The sequence below is a fragment of the Acromyrmex echinatior genome, chromosome 4 (assembly GCF_024713525.1).
Source record: "Acromyrmex echinatior isolate Ae372 chromosome 4, ASM2471352v2, whole genome shotgun sequence".
In the NCBI taxonomy this organism is placed as follows: Eukaryota; Metazoa; Arthropoda; class Insecta; order Hymenoptera; family Formicidae; genus Acromyrmex; species Acromyrmex echinatior.
The window spans coordinates 8,709,174-8,731,090 of NC_141855.1; the positions used below are offsets into that span (position 1 = coordinate 8,709,174).

The 21,917-nt window shown below is 30.8% G+C and overlaps 3 protein-coding genes across 7 annotated transcripts; 2 read left to right on the forward strand and 1 right to left on the reverse strand.

Annotated features, from left to right (window-relative positions):
• Positions 1-31: 31 nt before the first annotated feature.
• Positions 32-12,065, forward strand: LOC105152422 (bestrophin-4). Of its 2 annotated transcripts, none has more exons than XM_087405403.1 (9): positions 32-517; positions 6,406-6,635; positions 6,966-7,100; positions 7,323-7,489; positions 7,558-7,715; positions 8,601-8,912; positions 9,145-9,296; positions 9,849-9,983; positions 10,819-12,065. In XM_087405403.1, exons 1-9 carry the CDS (start codon positions 494-496, stop codon positions 11,708-11,710), a joined length of 2,205 nt encoding a protein of 734 aa, XP_087261529.1. In that variant the 5' UTR covers positions 32-493; the 3' UTR covers positions 11,711-12,065. The 2 variants fall into 2 exon arrangements, with proteins under 2 accessions (XP_087261529.1, XP_011065014.1); XM_011066712.2 differs by lacking the exon at positions 32-517 and adding an exon at positions 5,712-5,728 and having other exon boundaries at positions 6,406-6,684.
• Positions 12,066-12,371: 306 nt separating this feature from the next.
• Positions 12,372-15,393, forward strand: nopo (TRAF interacting protein no poles). Of its 4 annotated transcripts, none has more exons than XM_011066708.2 (8): positions 12,372-12,723; positions 12,806-13,014; positions 13,490-13,864; positions 13,952-14,056; positions 14,151-14,273; positions 14,360-14,627; positions 14,744-14,890; positions 14,960-15,393. In XM_011066708.2, exons 2-8 carry the CDS (start codon positions 12,902-12,904, stop codon positions 15,152-15,154), a joined length of 1,326 nt encoding a protein of 441 aa, XP_011065010.1. In that variant the 5' UTR covers positions 12,372-12,723; positions 12,806-12,901; the 3' UTR covers positions 15,155-15,393. The 4 variants fall into 4 exon arrangements, with proteins under 4 accessions (XP_011065010.1, XP_011065012.1, XP_087261250.1 ...); XM_011066710.2 differs by having other exon boundaries at positions 12,372-12,695; XM_087405124.1 differs by having other exon boundaries at positions 12,372-12,668.
• Positions 15,394-15,531: 138 nt separating this feature from the next.
• On the reverse strand, positions 15,532-21,491 carry LOC105152528 (calcium and integrin-binding protein 1). The gene is made up of 5 exons (XM_087405125.1): positions 20,916-21,491; positions 20,365-20,467; positions 19,141-19,288; positions 17,831-17,955; positions 15,532-17,319 (listed from the first exon to the last, which is right to left on the reverse strand). The coding sequence occupies exons 1-5, from the start codon at positions 21,008-21,010 to the stop codon at positions 17,206-17,208; spliced, it is 585 nt and encodes a 194-aa protein (XP_087261251.1). The 5' UTR covers positions 21,011-21,491; the 3' UTR covers positions 15,532-17,205.
• Between the last annotated feature and the right edge of the window lie 426 nt (positions 21,492-21,917).

A 21,917-nucleotide genomic window follows, 5' to 3' on the forward strand; every position in this document is an offset into this window, starting at 1 on the left:
TTTTTAAAAATTAAAATAAATTTTTTAATAATTTTTTTTTAATAATTTAAAAATAACGTAGTACATTTAATAACAATTTCGGAAAAACATGCTAAAATCATTGCGGAACTGCAATAAAATCTGCAGAAAAATTGCCGGTAGTCTCTATTATTAATTTAATTTCGATGATTGAAGTAAATATTCAATTTTATTTAAAAGTCTTTATGGAGAGAACGGTAGAAAATTTAATTAAGAAGTTGTTAATAATGCGAAAGAGTCGCAACGTCAAAATTTATCGCGACCGCTAACGAAGGCTGGCAGACTGATTCTTTAAATCAATTCACTATTCCAGTTACAATTGATTTCGTAAATCACCTGTATAGTCAAAAGGTACCGTCGACTAGTATCGATCAATGATTCTCTGATTTAACGCGAAAACGGTTAGCGTATATTTATTGTACGCGCGAGTGAAAGATGATCTTGCACGAGGAAAAAGATAACAAGAGTGTTAGTTATGATTGATAAAGTATGTTACACGGTAAGTCAGAATCTCCTTATTATAATTTAATTTCTTTTTTCGGTGCATTTTGCATAACACTAAGAAAAAGATCGCATTAAAGTGTGTCTTCGCACCAAAGTTACACAAAGTTCGAACGAGGTAAAGCGAGACCGTGGCTCGAATACTGATATATATGCGGAGAGACATCAGATAAAATGAGAAAATTGTCTATTGATAATTTATGTGCCATTTCCGCGAAGCTATAAATATTTACAAGAATATTTTCTTCATGCATTTATTATCTGTCAATTTGACATGTGTTGCCCGATTTTACAATCACAAATTATATAAATTTGTAATTGATAAAAATGTAATTGATTTATTAATTAATATTTTACGGGTAGAATACTGTTAAAAATAATTATGATTATTTTGAAAAAGTAAATTTAAGAATATTTTTTTTTAATTATTGAGTAATTTTTCTTTATATTATTAGATTCTGCTCGAAAATATTATTTATAAAATAATATTATAATAAAATAATATTAATAAAATTTATCTAAATTTTAAGTATTTATATTTAACACAAATATAATTTATAACCGATAATTTATGTCCATGTGTTCATTAAAGAGAACCTAGACTCGACCTTGGCCAATGTTCAAAGTTCTATTTTGCCTAACTGCCAGCTACTAAGACTAAATAATTAAATTAAATTAAATATTTTAGTTTTGTAAAAACTGTATTTAACATTTGAAATATAATTTTAATGTGAATTAACGTATTATTTAACTTGCAATACAATATCAATAATAACATATGTTAATTTCACAATTGTACAATATTATTGATATATATTTTAAATATAATTAGTATTTTATACCATAATTTTATCAACTAATTATATATATAATCATTTATTATATGTATATATATATATATATATAAATGATCGAAAATATGATCTTCGACTTTTTTGTATAAAATCTAAATCAAATATATTCCCATCTTTGACATGATTAAAACGAGACTTTTCTGAAATTTCTGGTTTTTAATACGATATTTTGCATGTGAATTGCAAATTCTTATTATATAAACTTTTCCTGCATTAAAAATATGATACTCGCAGCAATAAAAAATTACTTATTTTTAATCACTTTTTCTTAAGATAATTTTTATATATAAGAGATGTTAACATAGCATGTTAAAATCATTCACAGGATTATTGTATAACAGTTTTTATTTAATTCTATCTCTCTAATAAAATATCATACTGAACACAATAAACCCTGCATTCGCACTAAATCGTTGGTGCGGTGAATGCGCTTCTTTTAGAAGAAATACCAAATTTCGCATTTTATTAAAGGCCACGGTTTTCATTGCGATATTTTTGGTAAGGTCGTGCGAAAATATAGTGCGACGGTCAGACGATCTGTCAGACACGGCGACGACGTTGTCGCATGCGTATTATTAACAGCGTCATCGCGATAGTTGTTGCATGAGCGTAAGTAAAGATGTAAGTAAGGATGAAGCCATCGAGAAGGTATTCATTTCAAACATGGTGTATACTAAATGCATACGAAACGAATCGTCTCGCGTATAACATTATGCAAGAGTTCGCCGAAGATGCCATATGCGTTGATGGAGTTTTCTAAGATGTAAATGAAAAATATGCAATATGTCTTCATACCTAAAATCATTCGTAATAAAACATTAAACTATTATTATGCAGAGTGTTCTTAGGCTGATATTCATAGTCAGTTTTTATATTCAAGACCGTCTTAAATTCTGTTTGAAGTGTCACGAATCAATTAGAGGGCCTCATTAGCGTCTTAAGACATTACTTAAGATATTACTACGATCTTGAAAGATCGATAAGAACCGATATATATAAATACTTATATATAAATACTATAAATACCTTAGATCCAAAGCGATGTTAGTAACAGACATATAGATCAAGTAAAAAAGCACTGACTGATACTCACTGTCAAGTTACTTCTCTCTTATTATTGACTTATATTTATTTAAAGCCTATAATTGTTTCTGTAATGATATATATTCAAAATGTCTAAACGTAATACTGTATATTTAATAATTTTAATACTTTCTTATCTGAGTAAAAGATAACAAATGACTCAAAATCTTTTATGTATGAAATATATAAATCTTGAGAAAGTTTCGAACTAATTAAAAATTTAAACACAAGTTGTTTAGTTAAATAAATGCAATTAAAATAATTAAGATTGTAATTATATGATATTTAAGCTGTAAAGAGTTCTTTTAAAAATTTTATGTACTTAGAAAATCCTTTTCTTTTTAACGTGAGAAAGAAAAAGATAGGAATAGCAGGAGCAATCAGCTGATCGTCTCTTACATATTTGAAACTCTTCAGAAGTCAAATAATAACAAATAAAGTGCCAAACACTTGTAACCACACTTTGAGATGCATTCTCGAGGTGTCGATCGACAAAGTGCACACTAAAGTGCGGCAAAGGTCGCGCGCCCGGAAATCTCGTGCAAATAGTGTGTTTACCCAGACACTTCGCTGTTACTTCGACGTCCAAAGTTATATTTACCACCGCATTACTGGCGCAATTCCCAAGAGACATTAAATCAGACATTATTTACGATAAGTTTCCGTGAGAGTGATAAAAAAAAAAGGATGCAGCCGCGCCAGTTCTCAGGTTTGCTCTTTGGCAATGACGTTTTGCTTGTGACGCGTGCAACTGTTTTTAGCGTCATATCAATGCAATCCGAAACTCTGCTCATAATTATGACGAAATATGCGTATAAAATGCCGGAAATTCCAATGTCCGTGAAAGAAATAGAATTTAAGAAATAAATGAAAAGTAAAAAAATTTTTTTAAATAAAATAAAATTTTAATACAAATACAAAATCACACATTCTTTTTTCGAACTCTTTTAATTTAAAATTTAAACTATTATTATTTTTATGCAATATGTGGAGTTTTATATTTGTCATATTTGCTAATAGAGACATTTGGATTATTTAAATAATTTATCAAATAAAGAAAAGTTTATGAAAGATGATTTTATCGATTGCCTTTAATTTACCTTATACTTTGCTGAGTCTTGTCTTCGTTGAGTTTTTTTTACCGCAAATTATGACGACTCTGATTATTTGCGCAGCATAGGAATATAGATGGACGAATCTAGGCCTAGATCATTCAGATTTCATTTTTAGTTACTTTAAAATACTTTCGCATATCGTGAGATATTTCTGGCGAATGATGCGATCACGCGTGTTGCGACGTGTCATCGCGATGCAAAGTCTTGAGTGGGTCGTCGTTTCTCCTAAGAGAATCTCTCTCGATCGTATTTGTTCGAAAAGTTTTGGCGTCGCGAACGATCATAAACCGGCTTTCAACAAGATTAAAAACAACAGACAAACACTATCGATTAAATAGTAATTTTGATGGAAAATGAACGAATCAGAATTTTCTGATTAAATCTGCTAGAATTCTAGAGATAGCCTTTTTGAGGTAGCCAAAATTCTAATTGATATAATTATTCTGGTAAAAATAAGAATTCTAGTAGATTTGATCAGAAATATTGTATTAACCAGAATTCCGATTATTTCAATTAGAATTCTAATAAATTCAACCAGAAAATTTTGATTCGTCAATTTTCAACTTGCAGAAATTTTTTTTTAGTGTATACTTGAAAATTAATTTAGTCTTTGCACGTTAATAAAATTAGAAAATTTAGGATTGAGAAAATGAAAAAAAGTGATAGATCGCTATTAGCTAATAGAAAAATCATTTTTCATAATATAAGTATTTTCGCTCGAAATAGATACAATCTATTTCGATATATTCTATATCAGAAGCTCATTTCGATGCAATAATTTATCTTAAACATATAAAAAAAGGAGCATGAAACCACAGCACTGGATGTTGTTTGTGAAATTTAATTATTCATTACATTAATAAAAAATCTTTAGACGTTTCGGCCACAATCTGGCCATCTTCAGTAAATCACAAAAATGACTAAAACGTAGAATTTACATATATCTGGCATTGAATTCAACCGTCGTATAATATAAGTATGTATAAACGTGTCCTTTCAACTTGTTAAGGTACATCGTATAACAATGTTACAGCGCCAATTATCATGTTGCAAGTTATGTAGAACAAGAATTTCCAAATTCTAATTTAAAAATTAAACTATTATTAATAACTTCTAGTCAATTTTATGAGGATTGAATCATTAGTTTAACATTTAAAAAATTAATGCCATTTTCGTCGTCAATTGTAAACCTTAGCCTTTCATGATACGAATTAAACAATTCCAGAATATTCTCAACTTTGTCTTTATGCACAAACAATACAATGTCATCAACATAACAGAAATAAAAAGACGAAACAATATTATTGGTCGTAATAATTTCTTGTTCTAAGTCTTGTAGAACAATATTTTAGTTTACACTCTGTTAACGAATGGCTATCCTCTTGAATATCCTCTTCAACTAGACTATCCTCTTCATTTTTTCAACAATAAAAAACAGAATTAAAACTTTGAAAAATAGAACTAATTTAGATAAAAATAGTGAGCGTAATAATAATGAAAACAATTCTAATTCCAATTTAAAGAAAAAGTTTTTTATAATACTATATTTAAGTAAAGTTTCAGAAAAATTTTAAAAATTATCACATAGTCAGAACTTTAATATTGCTTACAAACCTATAAATAAACTGAATAAATTTATTAAAACTGGAAAAGATCGTTTGTGTAAAGAGGACCATTGTGGAGTGGTTTATAAGATAAATTGTCTAAATTGTGATTCTTCTTATATTGGCCAAACAAAAAGGAAATTAAAAATTCGAATCAAAGAACATAAGGTTGACATAAGAAGATCTATCGCTGAGATATCAGTGGTTTCACGCCACCAATTGAATGAGATGCACGAATTGGATTGGGATAATATTAGAATTTTAGATACGGAATAATTATTTAAAAGAAGAATTTCTGAAATGATATACATAAAAAGTCAAATAAGTAGTATTAATAAGCAAAGTGACACTGAAGGTTTTGCCTGATGTTTATCTGCCTTTTCTAAAGAAAGATCTCTCTCACACTTAATAAATAATTCTAGAACAATCTAAACTTTTGACATGTATATAAATAGCGATAACACATATAATGAATAACAATACACAATGTCACGAGAAATTTCCATTTGCGTGAGCGAAGTGCTTAAGATTCATCATTTTGTCTGTAAAACAGGTAATGATTCCTCATAAAATTGACTAGAAGTTATTAATGATAGTTTAATTTTTAAATTAGAATTTGAAAATTTCTTGTTCTACATAATTTGCAACATGATAATTGGCGCTGTAACATTGTTATATGTACCTTAACAAGTTGAAAGGACACGTTCATACATACTTATATTATACGACGGCTGAATTCAATGTCAGATATATATAAATTCTGCGTTTTAGTCATTTTTGTGATTTATTGAAGATGGCCAGATTGTGGCCGAAACGTTTAAAGTTTTTTTATTAATGTAATGAATAATTAAATTTCACAAACAACATCCAGTGCTGTGGTTTCATGCTCCTTTTTTTATATGTTTAATTTATAAACCACGTTCGTTAGAATTATTTAGTTTATCTTAAAATAGAGATTGCATAGGAGAAATACAAAAAATAAATTCGAAAATGTTTGCGCATTGAAACAAGATTTGTCTTTTCCATTGTCTATTATTTTTCCCTATATAAATTAATTTATTATTTGTAATTAATTATTATTAACTAAAAACGTTACTTTACTCATTTTTATCATTAAAGTAGACTTCAATATATCACAAAGAAAGCTATACACAATTTAGTTCTCTCAAAAATATTATAAATATTGAACACACGTTGCGGTTTGCAACTGCAGTATAATTTTCCTCTCAGGTTCGACAGACGAAAATTTCTGGAAGTATGAGTAACCATGTGCTTGCGAGCGCGTCGTTCTCGAGAAGAAACTGGCACGGTGCACCTGAATGGATAAAAGATGACGGTCTCTTATCAATACCAGGTCGCCAGTTCCACCAGCGGTGGATTCACCAGGCTCCTGCTTATGTGGCGCGGTTCCCTGTACAAGCTCATCTACAGGGAACTGCTGCTTTTTTTACTTGTCTTCGGTATCTTGTCCGCGCTCTATCGCCACGCCTTCACTGCCACGCAAAGAAGGTGGACATTTCAATATTTTAAAGTTCTAAATTCTAAATATATACATATATAAATCTAGAAATAGAGAATATAGAGAATATAGAGGACAAAAATTATTTTGATTAACCATTAATTCCATCTATTAATAGATGAAATTAGACATAAGTATATACAAATGGGCAAATTTTTTTAATATTAATTAATTTGCATACATTCATCATTCTCTATTTTTCTTCGTAATGTTTTAATTTAATCAATTTTTTCGTTATTCAGAGTTGCTTGTAATATATAACGTGTTATAGGGAATTCGAACAAGTCGTCATTTACTGCGACACCTTGATCAAATTAATTCCGTTGAGTTTCGTACTTGGATTTTATGTGTCCTACGTGGCGCAGAGATGGTGGAAACAATACACAGCAATACCATGGCCCGACAAGTGAGTTTGACAAGTGAGATGTTATCAATTTTCAAGCAATGCATCATAAATTGTTGTTAAATCTCAAAATTTTTTGACAGTACAAGTTAATATTTCTTTCTTTCTTTTAGCTAAAGCTTGAAAAATCATAACCAAGAGCTAATTATCACAAATAAAAAATGTAACTTTATTTTTCTTACATAAACTTCTTTGTAATTTCCCTATTCTTTCTTTTTTTTACAGGGTCATGCATCTCGTGGCGCTCTACGTCACCGGAAACGACGACTACAGTCGTATGCTGCGCAGAGCTCTGATGCGTTATCTAAACCTCTCGCTGATACTTGTATTGCGTTCCATAAGCTCGGCGGTGAAGAGACGATTTCCCACTCTCGATCACGTCGTTGATTCCGGTAAATCACAGTACTGGGACCACTATCGTCGTCCTAGTGGCAATTAAAAATTAACGAGCTTGTTGCAGGCTTCATGACCACGCTGGAGCTCCAATTGTACCAGTCGGTGCCAAGTGTCGAGTTTAACACCTATTGGATACCCTGCACATGGTTCATTAATCTCCTCAAGGAGGCACGCAAGACTCATCGAATATCCGATGCGCAAGGTTTAAAGCTAATAATGGAGGTGTGGGCGAACTCCATGTTTTCTTTCTTTGATCTCCTCGTTTGTTGTTTAAAATTTGATAAAAAATTTTCTTTATTATATATCAAAATGAAAGAAATTCTCTTTCTAATTATGGACTAAATGAAATTAATTATTTTATATAAATAATTAATATAATATTCTTAACGATTAATGCTTGACACGAAATAAATTAAAATCATTAAAATTTCATGTTTTAGCATCTATTTTCAATTTGCAACAAAAATAAGGAATAATTATTTAAATTATTTTATTCTTTTAAAGACAAAGTTGTATTAAGCATATTATATATCTTCTATTTTCTGAGTTCGTTCCTGTTTATCATGTTAGTTCATAAAGCGCAACATCATGCATGATACGATATGATTGTATTCTAGTAACGGTGGTAACCAGAAAATCAATCGTTTGATTAGAGAAACAATTAAATTTTATGGGTAGCTACACCGTGACGGTAGCGAGTCGGTATATGACCGATTCAAAATACATCGTAAGCCATATCGCAGTCTATCAACTACGTTTTTATTTTCCGCGATTAGGCACGTGTCTCAAACACATTATGTTCTCGCACAAATATCTTAATTGGAATTGCTGGAGATAATATTCCCTTTCTTCACGCATCTCATGCGTGAAAACAAAGGAATAAATAAAAATTAATTTTGATGTGTAAAAAACGCAAAACGATAAATTAATCAGTAAATATAATATCTAAGCAAATTAAAAAAAAAAGCAAATATATATTCTTCACCTCAGCATTCACACTTTGAATCGTAATTGATTAAATTTTTTCTAGAAACGTGATCGATTAATAAAATTAATTAATCGATATAAAATCTTTTTCTTGCTCTGTAAAGTCGATCTGATTTGTAGGAATTCAATGAGTTTCGGACCAAGTGCGGTCTCTTGTGGAGCTACGACTGGGTGTCGATTCCTTTGGTGTACACTCAAGTGGTGACACTCGCCACTTACAGTTTCTTCGCAGTCGCCGTAATCGGCCGACAATACATCGAGGGTGTCGAGAAACAATTCCAACTGAAAATAGATAAATACGTGCCCATTTTCACGATTCTGCAGTTCTTCTTCTTTATGGGATTGTTGAAGGTAGCTGAACAGCTGATAAATCCTTTCGGCGACGATGATGAGGATTTCGAGCTGAACTGGCTGATTGATCGTCATACCAAGGTAGGAGCACTCTTTCTTGTCTATAAAAATTAAGAAAAATTGTAAAACATCGCATATACTTAAGGTATAATTTTATGCTGACACTTGACGCATATTTTTAACGTTAAAATAGGCCACATAAAAATTAGTGAATATCAAGCATCAATTTTGAGAGATCTGTTTTATATATAAATGAACATCGAGAGTTGGCATAAAATTATACTTCCATTCCCTCTTTATGCTCATATATTAGGTGTCGTACCTTGGAGTAGACACGTTGATGAATCGCTGTCCACCGCTTGTCAAGGATATTTACTATGATTCTGAAGATGTGAGCCTGCCATATACGGAAGCGGCTGCGGCGTACAAGAAGAAGACTTATCGCGGTAGTGTGGATAACATGATGTTAGTATCTTTCTATTATACATACATAGTTTATTGTAATATTCGTAACAATCGATAATATTTTTCGCAATTAGTCCTTTGCAGTATTTTAAGATGTTAGTAGCATTATTATCAAATCGATAATCAATTTAATTATGATATTATTATTTTCGTTTTACAGTTTGTCATTGCATTTCAAATCTGACAATAAGCGGCACACGGTTTATGTAACTGAAAAATGTATTTAGATTTACGTATAAAAATATTATTAGATATCTCACATCTACCTCACATCAGTCATATTGATCCTTTCTTTATTTATTTCGTTTTATTTATATAACGATCTAGATTAACTTATTATTGTTAGTAATACTTATTTTGAACCAGAACAGATTAAAAATTTATATGTAATTTGTATAAACCGATTTTAATTACAAAATATTATTCGTGAAGATCTGGCGAGTTCTATATCTTTTGGGATACAGTTTCGTAATATAAAATTTGTTTTAAATATTGAAATCTTGAACATTGTATTCTATAACAAACGCTATCGGTTTTCCTCGATCTTTTCAGGGTACCCGAAGAGAAACAGATGATGTTCCTGCCCGGAATTTTGGAAGAAGAGGAGGAAAGTTCGACAATTTTGACACCTCGTACTTCCACTTTCAGTTTAACGAATCCGAATGATAATCCAATGAACGAAATGCGGTAAGATTATAATTGGGGTGCATTGATGTATTCTAATTCTCATGAATTTAGATTAATATTAATTGTTACAATTTAAATTAATATTGATCGTTAATTGAGGAGCAGACTTTCAAAATGCGTTTTGTCCAAAATTTTATTTTTTTTTAATTAGAAATGTTCAGTATTGAAAGATTCATATTATAAGCTACTCTGAGATGTTCAGAAAACATTTTTTCATTGTTGATTTATATGCTGAAAAAACATAGACATTTCTAAGTACATAATGTCTTTTTAATTAAAGACAAAATGCATTTGTTCAACATTTTTAACAATTGGTTAACAATTTTGTTTAATATTTTACGTCTTACTAATTGTGGCCTACATTGTTATTTTCTGTAAAGTGCGTAATTTTGTGTACGGAATTTCTTTCTTTTTCGTATTCTGAAAATTACAAATTTTGGAAAATATTCATTTTGAAAGTCTGCTTCTCAATTGATTATTACATGATGTAATTTTTAAATGTAATATCTTACTTTAAACTTACTTACTACAAAAAAGTAATGAATTGTTATTGTCCAAGTAACGGTAACGATAATGCGTTACTTTTTAAAATTAGTAACGAGTTACTTTTTATAAACAATAGCGATAACAATATATTATTTTTATGAAGTAACATTTCCAATTTATTTCTAACAGTCTAATACATTTTTTTAATATAAGGAAGCTATATGCTTTTAATGTAAGGAGGTACTTATATATATGTAAGATATTTCTCAAAGTTTCTCTTCTTTATCTCGTTTTACTTAAGATGAACAAGCTTCGAAGAATTCCATTAAGTTAGATTCGTTTGTTTCAGCCAGATCAGCGGGTCCCCTTCAACATCTGCGAAGATGGCTCGCAATTGTTCCGAAACGATTATGCAACTGGATGGTCAAGAGCAACTACCGGAAACGGAGCAGCGACGGATAATAGTCGAGGCCGTCCGGAAGTTCTCTTCGTTAACAAAGAGCTCGGCATCTCGCGCCGTAAAACCCTTCTTTCCGGTTCTAACGAAAACTCCTAAACCAATGTTGCGTCCTTGGCCGAGCGTTACGAATATCCAACGCCCTATTCAGATATCGTCGATTCCGACGCCAATTCCCACGTCGACTGTCGTTGAGATCGAAGATCCCTGGGCGAAGGATTCATTCAAGAGTCTGCATCGTCGACCTTCTATGGATTCCGAGGGACGACCCAGCGTTTCATCGCAGAGCGAAAAGAATCAGGAAGGTGTCATAAACTCGGCATTTGCGGAAGAGAGAGTGAATAACACATCGGATATTTGTGACTGTGATGACGCTGAGGAAGATGATGATAATTCGTGCGGATCTTCACACCGATCTCGATGCACACGGATCTCCTGTCAGCAATCGTTTACTTCAGAGACGATCGATATGTCTGTGATTAGTAACGAACCAATTGGTCTTTCGAGCATCAAGAGTTCTTCGAAGTACTTGATAACGAGACGAGACCGGTCGATCAGCGATTCCAGGAAGAAGAAGAGTATCCTCCGATCGAGGCTGTCTGGCAAACTATCGAATCGCAGAAGAACCACCGATAGTATACCCACGGTAAGCACAATCTTGAGTCAGACCTGGAGCTCGCCGAACCTGAGTAACTTGGAGGAGCAGACAAAGACTGCACAAAATATCAAAATTGATTCTTCTTCTTGTAAGCAGGAGGAAAACCAGGAAGATTCTAAATTATAAATAATATTTCGGAGACGATATTTTTTTTATATTTAAACAGAGATATGAAACTTATGATAATCTTGAAGAAACTTTGCTAGCAAGATTCTTTCAGAAAAATTACGTTTTTGCTAAACTATTTTCAATTATTGTATACTTGTTCAACAAATTATTTGAAGTGATAGTAATAGATATATAGTTATATTTTTTGATGACCAGCATAAAAATGTTCTGCCTATTGATTTTATTTAATTATAATTGTAAGCAAGTATCAGCGCTTATTCGTGAGCGTCATATTTATGTAAATATTGTAAATATTATAGTAAATATTATATTACATGTATTGTTATAGAAATAAAACAATTGTGTTATTATATATTATTTTTTGAATAATTTATTTATGAATTTATTTAAGATGTAGATATGACAACGTTTACACGGCTTAATTTACGCCGAAGTTATAACGTCGATGTAAAATTTGTGAAATTAAAATTTCAATTTTTTAATTTACATTTTTGTTTTATGAGTTTAAGATTTAAATTTAGAAATTTTGGAATTTTAAAAATTTATTTTAATGTACATATTTTTTAAAATTTTTTAATGTTTCGTCGATATATTACCATATTTTGACAAAAACTAGCAGCAGTAGCGATACGTAATGTGAAACGTGCAGTAGATGGTGCTATTTAAAGTCACAATTTTTGGCGGACTTGTGTACTTGTGTTGATTATGTTATCCATCCTCGACATCGGAGTGATCGGAGTGTTCGGTTCAGAGTATTTTACTTTAGAGCAATCGGTTATTAAAGTAGTTTTCTCAGATTGATATCAACGTTTTTGTAATTTGTGTCTGCAGCATGTGAAGTTTTTTAATTTGCAACGGTATGAATAAAGAACTCATAATTTGATAACGTACGATAAAATATTGCGAGAGTTTATGAAATCCACAAAAAGCGGCGTCTACAATGAAATTTAAAGGCGTAAATTTAAGCTTTAAATTCTAAACCGTAAGAAATTGATCAATTAGAATTGAATGTGAGGATGATACTATGATTTATCAATTTTTTACGGTTTAATGCTTAAAACTTAAGTTTTATACCTTAAAATCTCATTGTAGACGCCGCTTAACAATCATCTAATACGGAGTTTAGTTATCACATAACCTATAATCAGACATACCTCGCCGGTTTTTCATCAACGGATCTACACAAAAATGAATCTAATATGTGTGATATGTAGCGAGTTATTGGTACCATCCGACGATATTTTCCATACACCATGTGGACATATATTTCACTATGCGTGCTTGTTGCAATGGCTTGAAAGGTAATTTGGATATCTGCTCAAAGATTTTTGAGATTCTCTTCTTTCTCTTACATTAGGCCTCTGGCCTAATTGGCCTAAAATAATATTACATCTCTCTCATGTACTTGTGGTGCGCACACTAATTATTCAATTGCTACAAGCATATGAGATCTATAATTTTTTAATGCCGGTTCCGAATGATGGATTTTTCGGAAGGTGTTTCTATAGACAAGGATACTCTCGGGAGATTGCCGGCCTTTTCCGAGAGAAGCTACGAGTATAAATATTTTGGTTCCTACCAGGATCGAACCCGAGACTTCTGTCATAATAGACCAGTGTGCTATCTGCCATGTCACGTTTGCACATGTTTTCTCTTCTAATTCTTTTTTGGCCCATTATTCAAAAAAGTTTCATGAACTTTCATATCATTCCTGAAAGTTTTTGTTATTGTTTACACTTTTGGAAGCATTTAGTTTTATCTGTGAAATTGTTTCAGATCAAAGACTTGTCCACAATGTCGAGTAATAACCACTACTCGTACAATACATAGGATATATTTCAACTTTTCAAATAATGACAACATTGCAGAAGATGCTGCATCTCTGCAGAATAAAATTGACAACTTGAATTTCCAGCTAAAACTGAAAGACAAAAATCTTAGTAATCTTACAGAAGACAATGACAAATTAAAGAATCAAACAGCTGGCTTAAGACACAAAATTTATGAAGTTGAAAGTGAAATAGTTAATAAGAATTCTGCAATTCATGCATTTAAAGATCAGATTAAATTTTATAAACAACAATCTTCAAATGCGGAGAATGATAGGAAAGAGAATGAAGAGTTGAAAAAAAAACTCAAATTCTTGAAAAGGTATGTTTATTATAGTATTTATTTTAGAGATATACATGCAATTTTCAAGTTTTTGTTTAACCTTGTAATTAAATGTTGATTTTGTAGCGTACAAAATTTAATAGATGAATATTCTACATCTAATGTGGAGGATATAACAATGCAAACAGATGATGTTTCCAAACTTAGGATATACATAGGAATATTAAAAAAGTATTCTATATTTACATGTTTTGTATATTTGATTGATTTACATACAGTATATCTATGAAGATATAATACTATGTACTTTATATTGAATTTTCAGGGAACTTGACAGCATGCGTGAGAAGAGCAAAGAGTTGAGGAACAAATGTAAGATGGAACAACAAATATTCATGCAACTCTCCAGAAAAAATAAATTTTTGGTACAGAAATGTGCTAAACAAAAGTATATAAATATTCTTGATATATTAAAGTATTGTTTTTTTTTAGAATCATTTTCTTTAGAGATTATATTATCATATATATTTTTAGTGAATTGAAACAACATTCTACAGAATTAGAAGAACAATTAAAACGCTGTGAAACCGAAAAGATATCTTTACAAACTCAGCTTTTTAACATGCAAATAGATGCACAAAAATGCATATGTAATAAAATATCCGTGCAGCAAGAGAGCTATGAGCAAGAAAACTTAAAAGAGCATAAGGAATCTTATACCGTAAAATCTAAAACAATGAATGAATATATGCCAAAAATGGAATACATTTCAAAACTCAAAAAGAGTAGTAGCATAAATTTAGTATGTAAACAATTTGTTTGTTTAACTATACTCATTAATTTTACTAAATATTATACTTATCATTAATTACTAAATTTATTTTGAATATATTTATGCTAGGATAATTTATCTTCTAGGATGATAGTACCGAGAATATCCCATCAAATAAATTGCAGGATTTCTTTTCGATAAGGGACCATGGTATAAAGAGACACAAATTTAATAACAATTTGAAAATACCTTCGACACTTGTGAAAAAATCAAGAATTGACTCACTAAATCAAGTAAACTGCTTTGTATTTATATTTAATATAATGTTATATCTGTATTTGTTACATTTTTATTTATTTTAGAAGACTGCCAGTGGCAGTGGCATGAGTTTTGATGGCTTTGGAGGACATGCCAAGTATGATAAATTTCCTAATCCTATTGTTAACTCGCATATAAAAAAAAACAGAGAGGATCCAACGATGAGCAAATCAAAATACCTTGATACGGGTGACAATCAGAAAATTAGTGATTTACTGATATTTTGTACTGATTTATAGTGTCTAATATGGTGCCTAAATTAATATGTAACATGTAATAGAAATTATAATGAGACGTAAGACTCAAGACGTGAAAGGATTGGAAATGTAATTCCAATCCAGTCTAGAATTGCGTATTTTTTTATTTTGGAATATTAAAAAAGAGATCCAGATTAGATGGTGCATTTTACACAAATATGATTGTACCTATTTTTATAAGATTTGTAACATTTTTATATAAAATTTTATTTCGTAACGAATTCTTTGTAAGATTATTAAAGTAATTATTTTTAATGCTATACAGGTATGTATTAATTATTTTATAGATAAATATATATTCGATTATTGAATTACTTGTTCTTTCGTAATTGATATAATTAAAAATATATTTTTGAAACATATAAAGATATATTTTATAATTAAAAATATATTCAAAAATTTTCTGGTCGAGTATTTTCTACATAAAAATGTGTGTGTGTGTGTGTGTGTGTTGTGTGTTGTGTGTGTATACATGTTATACAGAATGTGTCCTAAATACGCTAAAAAGTTTTAGAATGATTCTATCTCTCTCACACACACACACACACACACACACACACACACACACACACACATTCACGCACGCATGCACGCACACACAAATTCAAGACGAAAATTTTATATGACCATACGTCCGGAACAGTTAGTTTTAAAAATAGATGGTGTCACAGTTAAAAAAAATTGATTTTTCCCAAAAATTTTGAAAACAATTCAGACTATTTTGATGAAACTTTGTAAGTCTTTTTAATATTTTTGATAGAATGAGCCATTTTCGAGAGCATTCTACTAATCAAATAAAACTTTTGCAATCTATAAATTAACTAACTTTTTTTCTTCTGATTTATTTTATTTATCATAAAAAAATTTCAAACAAAAAATCTGTGGCGTAATTTTTTTCAATTTTTTTCGTAAAAAAGGCGTATCCTAATTGAATCTGTCCCTGATTGAATAAATAAATACATAATCTCAAAAAATAAGACGTAATGTTCTTCAAACCATACAAAGTTTCATCGAAATAACTAAAAATCGAATGATTTTTAAAATTTTTGAAAAAGTTTTTTTTCAACTTGACATACATGCATTTTTGAAACTAAGCCGTTTCGAACATATGGTTATACAAACTTTTCAGCTCGAATTTATGTGAGAAATCACTCCTTAAAATCTTTAAATGTACTTAGGACACACCCTGTACATACACATAAACCACTTTTTGTAGCAAATAAAATTAAATATTTATCATGTAATAAAATGAGCAGTAATCGCTTACAAATGTTAATTTTATTAAATGTTAAAACAATTTATATTGAAAATTTCAGCAATTAAAAGATTTAAAAAGTAGAAATAATGAATAAGATTAATAAAATATGACATTATATAGTAGAGTGACAGAATTTAAAATTTTAACGTAATGATACAAATCAATTTAAAATGTGATATATAAATTAATCATGATGTACAATACAATGTATATAGCAGCGATTTACTACGCTTCAATGTATTTATGTAATGTCTTGATATAAATTTAACATTTAATGCAAGAATTCTTCAAGTGTCACTGTTACCAGCGTGTAAGCGTCTCCTTCTCATATACCTTTGTGTACACACTGATCACACACAAGATATGGAGACTTACAGTTTAAATGCTGATTTTGAATGGCAATTTTTGGTAGGGAGAGTTAAGTATATTATTTAAGGCTAAGTACTATTTGATGATTTACTATTGCTTTCCTAGAGGAGTTACGAGTGTACGAAAATTTTCGATTATGTCAGAAATCGAATTCGGGATCTCTATTATAGCAGTGCGTTATTTGCTACATGCTCATGCAAGAATTAATAAATTATAATTTGATTGTAACATAATACAATTTCTAAAATAAAATTTATTTAATAAAAACTAAAAATAATCATAAAATATATAAATGCAAAGAAGTTTTTAATAGCTTCTATAATTAAAAATTTCTTTATATAAAAAAATATTAAAATTAAAAAGTTAAAAAATTAGTTTCAGAGAATTCATACAGAGTTTTGTTAAATTAATTAATTTTAAATTGAAACGTATGTGCGAAATCTGGCATTTTGGAGAGTAGCTGTATAAATTCTTGTGGCGCAATGTTACCTGCGTCAGAGAGATCTATTTCTTGTAATATCTGAAAAAATAAAGTTATTAAAACACAATCATGAATTATTATATGATATCCATTGCGATTTTGCAAAAGATAGGTGAGTTAAAAGAAATTAATAGAAAAGAAGAAAGTTGTACTTTATAGATTAAATCCCTTATTTGCACTACTTTAAAGAAAGGTTAAATAAATAAAAATGCAGAAGGTATGTACATTTCAACAATAGAATGTAAAAATAATTCTTTTTTTTTTTTGTTAAAAAGCATTGGAGAAAGAGAGAAAGAGTTTGCAGAGTTTTAGAAGCGATTCCCAGCTTTGAAGATAGCGCGAGTGCAATTTTACAGAATTAATTTCTCCTCGCGCGCACAGAAGGCAGTTCCTTTCAATTCATCTACTTTCTGCCGCGGAATCGGTAACGGCTATCGGAAATTTGTTGCGATAGAAAGCGGCCTTTCGGCTTTTGGCAAAAGGATTAATCGCTTCCCGATTTTATCCTTTGTAGTTGCGTTGAGGACGCACAGCAGGAATGCACACTGACCATCCGCGCTACGTCCTCCGCTTGTTGCCGATCGATTCGATTCTGTCCGCGCTCATCCGTGCCCGCCAATCTCCGCACCATTTCGATCAGATCGTCAAGAGAGACTTGATTGTCGCCGTCGAAATCTGGAAATGAAGATGATCAGCACTGGTCGCTGTTTGCGTTCACGCATTTCAAACGAAGGAGTCGCGAGTACGCGCGTGTACTTGTATAACTGCCGGTGATTAAAATTGACAAGAGATCGGTACAAAGCGGAAAGAATTATTTTGCGCGATCTGTACTACAGAAAAAAGAATATTTATCGATATTGCTTGAGAATTTGAGCTTCTAAAGATAAGTTCAAAATAATTTTTGACAATTTATTAATTAAACTAAATAATAATTTGACCTATTTTAATTAGATTTGTATTACTTATTAATTAATTTATTCATTTTTTATTATTATTTATGTTTAATAAAATAAAAAATATATTGCTTCGAATTTTTATAATAAAAAATAAAAAGCTTTTACAAAGTTTTTTTCACAATGCCATAAATATGCAATTAATATTATATTATAGGGTAGGATTTATTTCCCGTCAAATCGTGCATCACGTTATGTAATGTCAAAATAAGCGACATTTATTATAAACCAAGGTGATAAATTTGAAATTTAAATGATGGAAAGTAGAGCACATCTCTCGGATATGATTGAAGATCGTGCAAAATGACACTTTCCATACTGCATAAGCATAACATGATCCAATTTATCTGAATGGAGTCGCAGTTGCATCGGCAGATTGCTGCGAGGGCGCGTTTCCATTTCTACGGTAATTGACGTGGCTCCGTGAAATTAAACGATTCCGATTAACGAAATTGACTGCAAGCCACCGTTTACTATTATACGAATGCTCGACGATGGTCTGCAAACTTGTATACCTTACAAATTATCATAATTATAATATACTACCTTGGAGCACCTAGACAAATTATTATATTATGTCAAACTAGTCGGTTACAATAAAACTAGAGATGCGTAAAATAAATTGGATTTAAGAACTTTTTAAACTGCCACGCTTTGTCCAAGGCATTCCGCATACGCACGGTAAAACTTTTATAACGTCTGTGAAAGTTGCCATCGAGACATTTTTCCCTCTACCAGCAAACAATGAAGTTTTGTAATTGTATTTTTAATGACTGAAGAATTGTTCACGAGTGTGATTAATGAGCGTGTAGGATTGGCGGATGGCAAATATTTGCCGTGACGAAAGTTAGAATTTTGCGCGCACAAAAAGCTGCAAATATAGATTCAATTGTATTTGTGAGTTTACCGAAAATTTCAAAAGCCCATGCAGCCCGAACGCTCCGCGGACAATTCATGGAGAATGCCGAGCAGAGGTCGAGAGTATCTTCGAAGCTTAAATGTCCATCCTGCTTCGACGAGAACACGCGGTATATCACGTCACAGAAAGGATTGCACTGAAAATATATCGTACGTTCTATATTTTATGATCTTTTGTTTTTCTTGAAGACTAAATAAATTGCATATGGAAATAAAAATATTTGAGGCTCCTGTTCTCTCACTCGCCACTACTATCTCAGAAGTATTGTGAAGTAGCAGAAGCGAGAAAGAATAAAAATTCTTACAAATTATAATTGAATAGAAATTCAATAAAAATTTTCAATAAAACATTTGCATTCGATAGAATATAGATTTATGAAATATATTGAAAACTATCTTTTTGTTTTGAGATAAATTAAATCATATTTTTATTTATTATTAAATTGACAGTTGTTATAGCTGTAAACACATAATAACTCATTTCACTTTTTGGTTATGCATAATTAATTTCTAAATATATAATTATTTATTAATTAGTAAAACGAAAGAAAAGTTTTTGATATATTCGACAAGTCGTTTTTATCAAATGTAAGTGTTGTTTCATTGAAACATATTTCATATGTATTTTCTTGTTTCTGATGTCACAATTTGAGATAGTAATGAGTGAACGGAAGTGGACTTCTTTTTTCGAGTCATTAAAGAATTTATAATTTATATTGTTTCTCTCTGTTTCACTCTCTTGCTTGTTAAATACCATCATGGAATTGTTATGTATTACATATCATAATATATGTATAGGTTTTTGAAATAGCTTTAAAATAAATATATTTTAATTAAATCTTAATAATTAATGGTATATATAAGAACAAGAACTCTTGAGATACTCCATATAATATTTGAAAAACACAATATGTTTCGTTCCTCGTATCGCAGTTAATCATCATCTCGTGTAAATAACGAAATTTCTAGCTTGCAGGAAAAAAATGGTAGCAGCTTACCATCGCTTAAGAAGGATTTATTGCTGCGCAATATACGCGATGTTTAGAGCTAACGAAAACGTTGTGTACCGTGATAATCCAATGCTCTTTGCTACCGGAACTTTCAACACCGTTCTTTGAAAATGCGATTATAATTCAATTGTAAAATAATTCTCGAAAAAATAAAAAGTATATTTTACACATCGAAATGTCAAACAATAAAATTCAGAGCTTACGTGAATCTGCGGAAGAATTTTGTTGATTTGCTCCACAGAAAAACGATAATGAAGATTTTGTTTAAGGATACCTGGTTCCAAATCATCGAGACGTTTATAAATTCTGACAATGATAAATTAGACAATTAAATATAAGTATATTAAAATACATTAATTGAGAATTATATTTATCCGGACATAAATAAAATACAGAAGATAGAGATTATGAAAACAATACATATTCATAAAAATAAAAAATTTGCAAAAGGACTATGAGAATCGACTTTTGAATCACTTTTGAATATTTTCCAAATTGCTCGTTAATGTATGTCATAATATATACACAAGAAAATGCATAAACTTACTGAATTATTTAAAAAACTAGATACGAATCTGAAAATAATTTTGATGGACTGCCAAAATAATTATTTATATAAGACGTGCAATCTGCTTGTTAGTATGTTAAAACTTTTTGCGAAATTGCTCATCATGCTTAAATTACTACATAATTACCTTGATGATCCAATAAAATTATTTATATTGTATAATATATGAATCATATGTATACGCACTGACGAATTTCATTCTTGTTTAAATATGTCAGCTCGACGTATTCGTTGAGGGCTTCTTCCGAAATAACATTTTCTTTAGAACCCGTATTACCCATGGACACAATTTTGATTTAATACATTGAAATGGGACCATTCGACCAACCTAACTGTTATCGCATTAACGATAACGCACGTTATCATTTCAATATGTGACTACGAAAAAGAGCTGATATCAGTACTATCAATTTTATGCGGGAGCACTTAACTGCTTAACGACGATAGCATTTACAGTTATATTGGAGCATCAATTTAATAACGATCGTGGTTACAATCCGGATATTTATATTAATAAAATTTTACAGTAGTCGGATAAACGCCATATTAATATCGTGGAATTGAAAAGTAAATTCAATGAAATAATTTATGTTATTTTATATGTCTCACCTAGTCTATATCTTCCTCAGTTTTAATTTGTTCAAAGAGATATTCTCTTTGATAACATTTTTACCTCGGAAGGTTTACAGATTTGTCGAGGAATATTTCAATCTGTATAAAAAAAAGTACGCTTACTTATTTGTGAGCTTCGCGACTTACGTGAGCGGAGTGTATTAATCATTTCTGCTCGTCGACCGCTGAAAATAATAATCTACGGACGATCAATTTCGCGACAGCGTTTTAATTAGTTGTTTAACTAGCTGCCTGGGTGCTCTCGGCGGGTTCATTACCACTCGAGACAAATGCATATTTACGACGCGCGTAAATAAGCGCGTGCGGGGCAGAGATTTATATACGCTCAAGGTATGTCCGCATTCTCTCTCTCTCTCTCTCTCTCTTTCATGGCTTAGAAATTAAGCGGTGCGCGCAAACGTTTAAACCGATTACACGTGGAACGCACGGAATTCCGCGTGCGGGCTTTAATTAGATCATCAGCGTCGGCGGCGAGGCGATCGTTGATTGGAAAACGCACAGAAATCGCGCGATTTGCGCGCTCGTCGAGCGCGAGCGGAGGCATCCGTTACTGAG

Bases quoted from the DNA above. Each gene is read 5' to 3' on its own strand.
- LOC105152528 (XM_087405125.1), bottom strand. From the start codon at position 21,010: ATGGGTAATACGGGTTCTAAAGAAAATGTTATTTCGGAAGAAGCCCTC. The intron at 20,468-20,915 runs GTGCGTATACAT...TATCATTGTCAG, and splicing joins AACAAGAATGAAATTCGTCA to AATTTATAAACGTCTCGATG. The intron at 17,320-17,830 runs GTCAGTGTGCAT...TTATTTTTTCAG, and splicing joins CGGAGGACGTAGCGCGGATG to ATATTACAAGAAATAGATCT.
- LOC105152422 (XM_087405403.1), top strand. From the start codon at position 494: ATGATTGATAAAGTATGTTACACG. The intron at 518-6,405 runs GTAAGTCAGAAT...TTTTCCTCTCAG, and splicing joins TTGATAAAGTATGTTACACG to GTTCGACAGACGAAAATTTC. The intron at 8,913-9,144 runs GTAGGAGCACTC...CTCATATATTAG, and splicing joins TGATTGATCGTCATACCAAG to GTGTCGTACCTTGGAGTAGA.
- nopo (XM_011066708.2), top strand. From the start codon at position 12,902: ATGAATCTAATATGTGTGATATGTAGCGAGTTATTGGTACCATCCGAC. The intron at 14,628-14,743 runs GTATGTAAACAA...TTTATCTTCTAG, and splicing joins AGAGTAGTAGCATAAATTTA to GATGATAGTACCGAGAATAT. The intron at 14,891-14,959 runs GTAAACTGCTTT...TATTTATTTTAG, and splicing joins GAATTGACTCACTAAATCAA to AAGACTGCCAGTGGCAGTGG.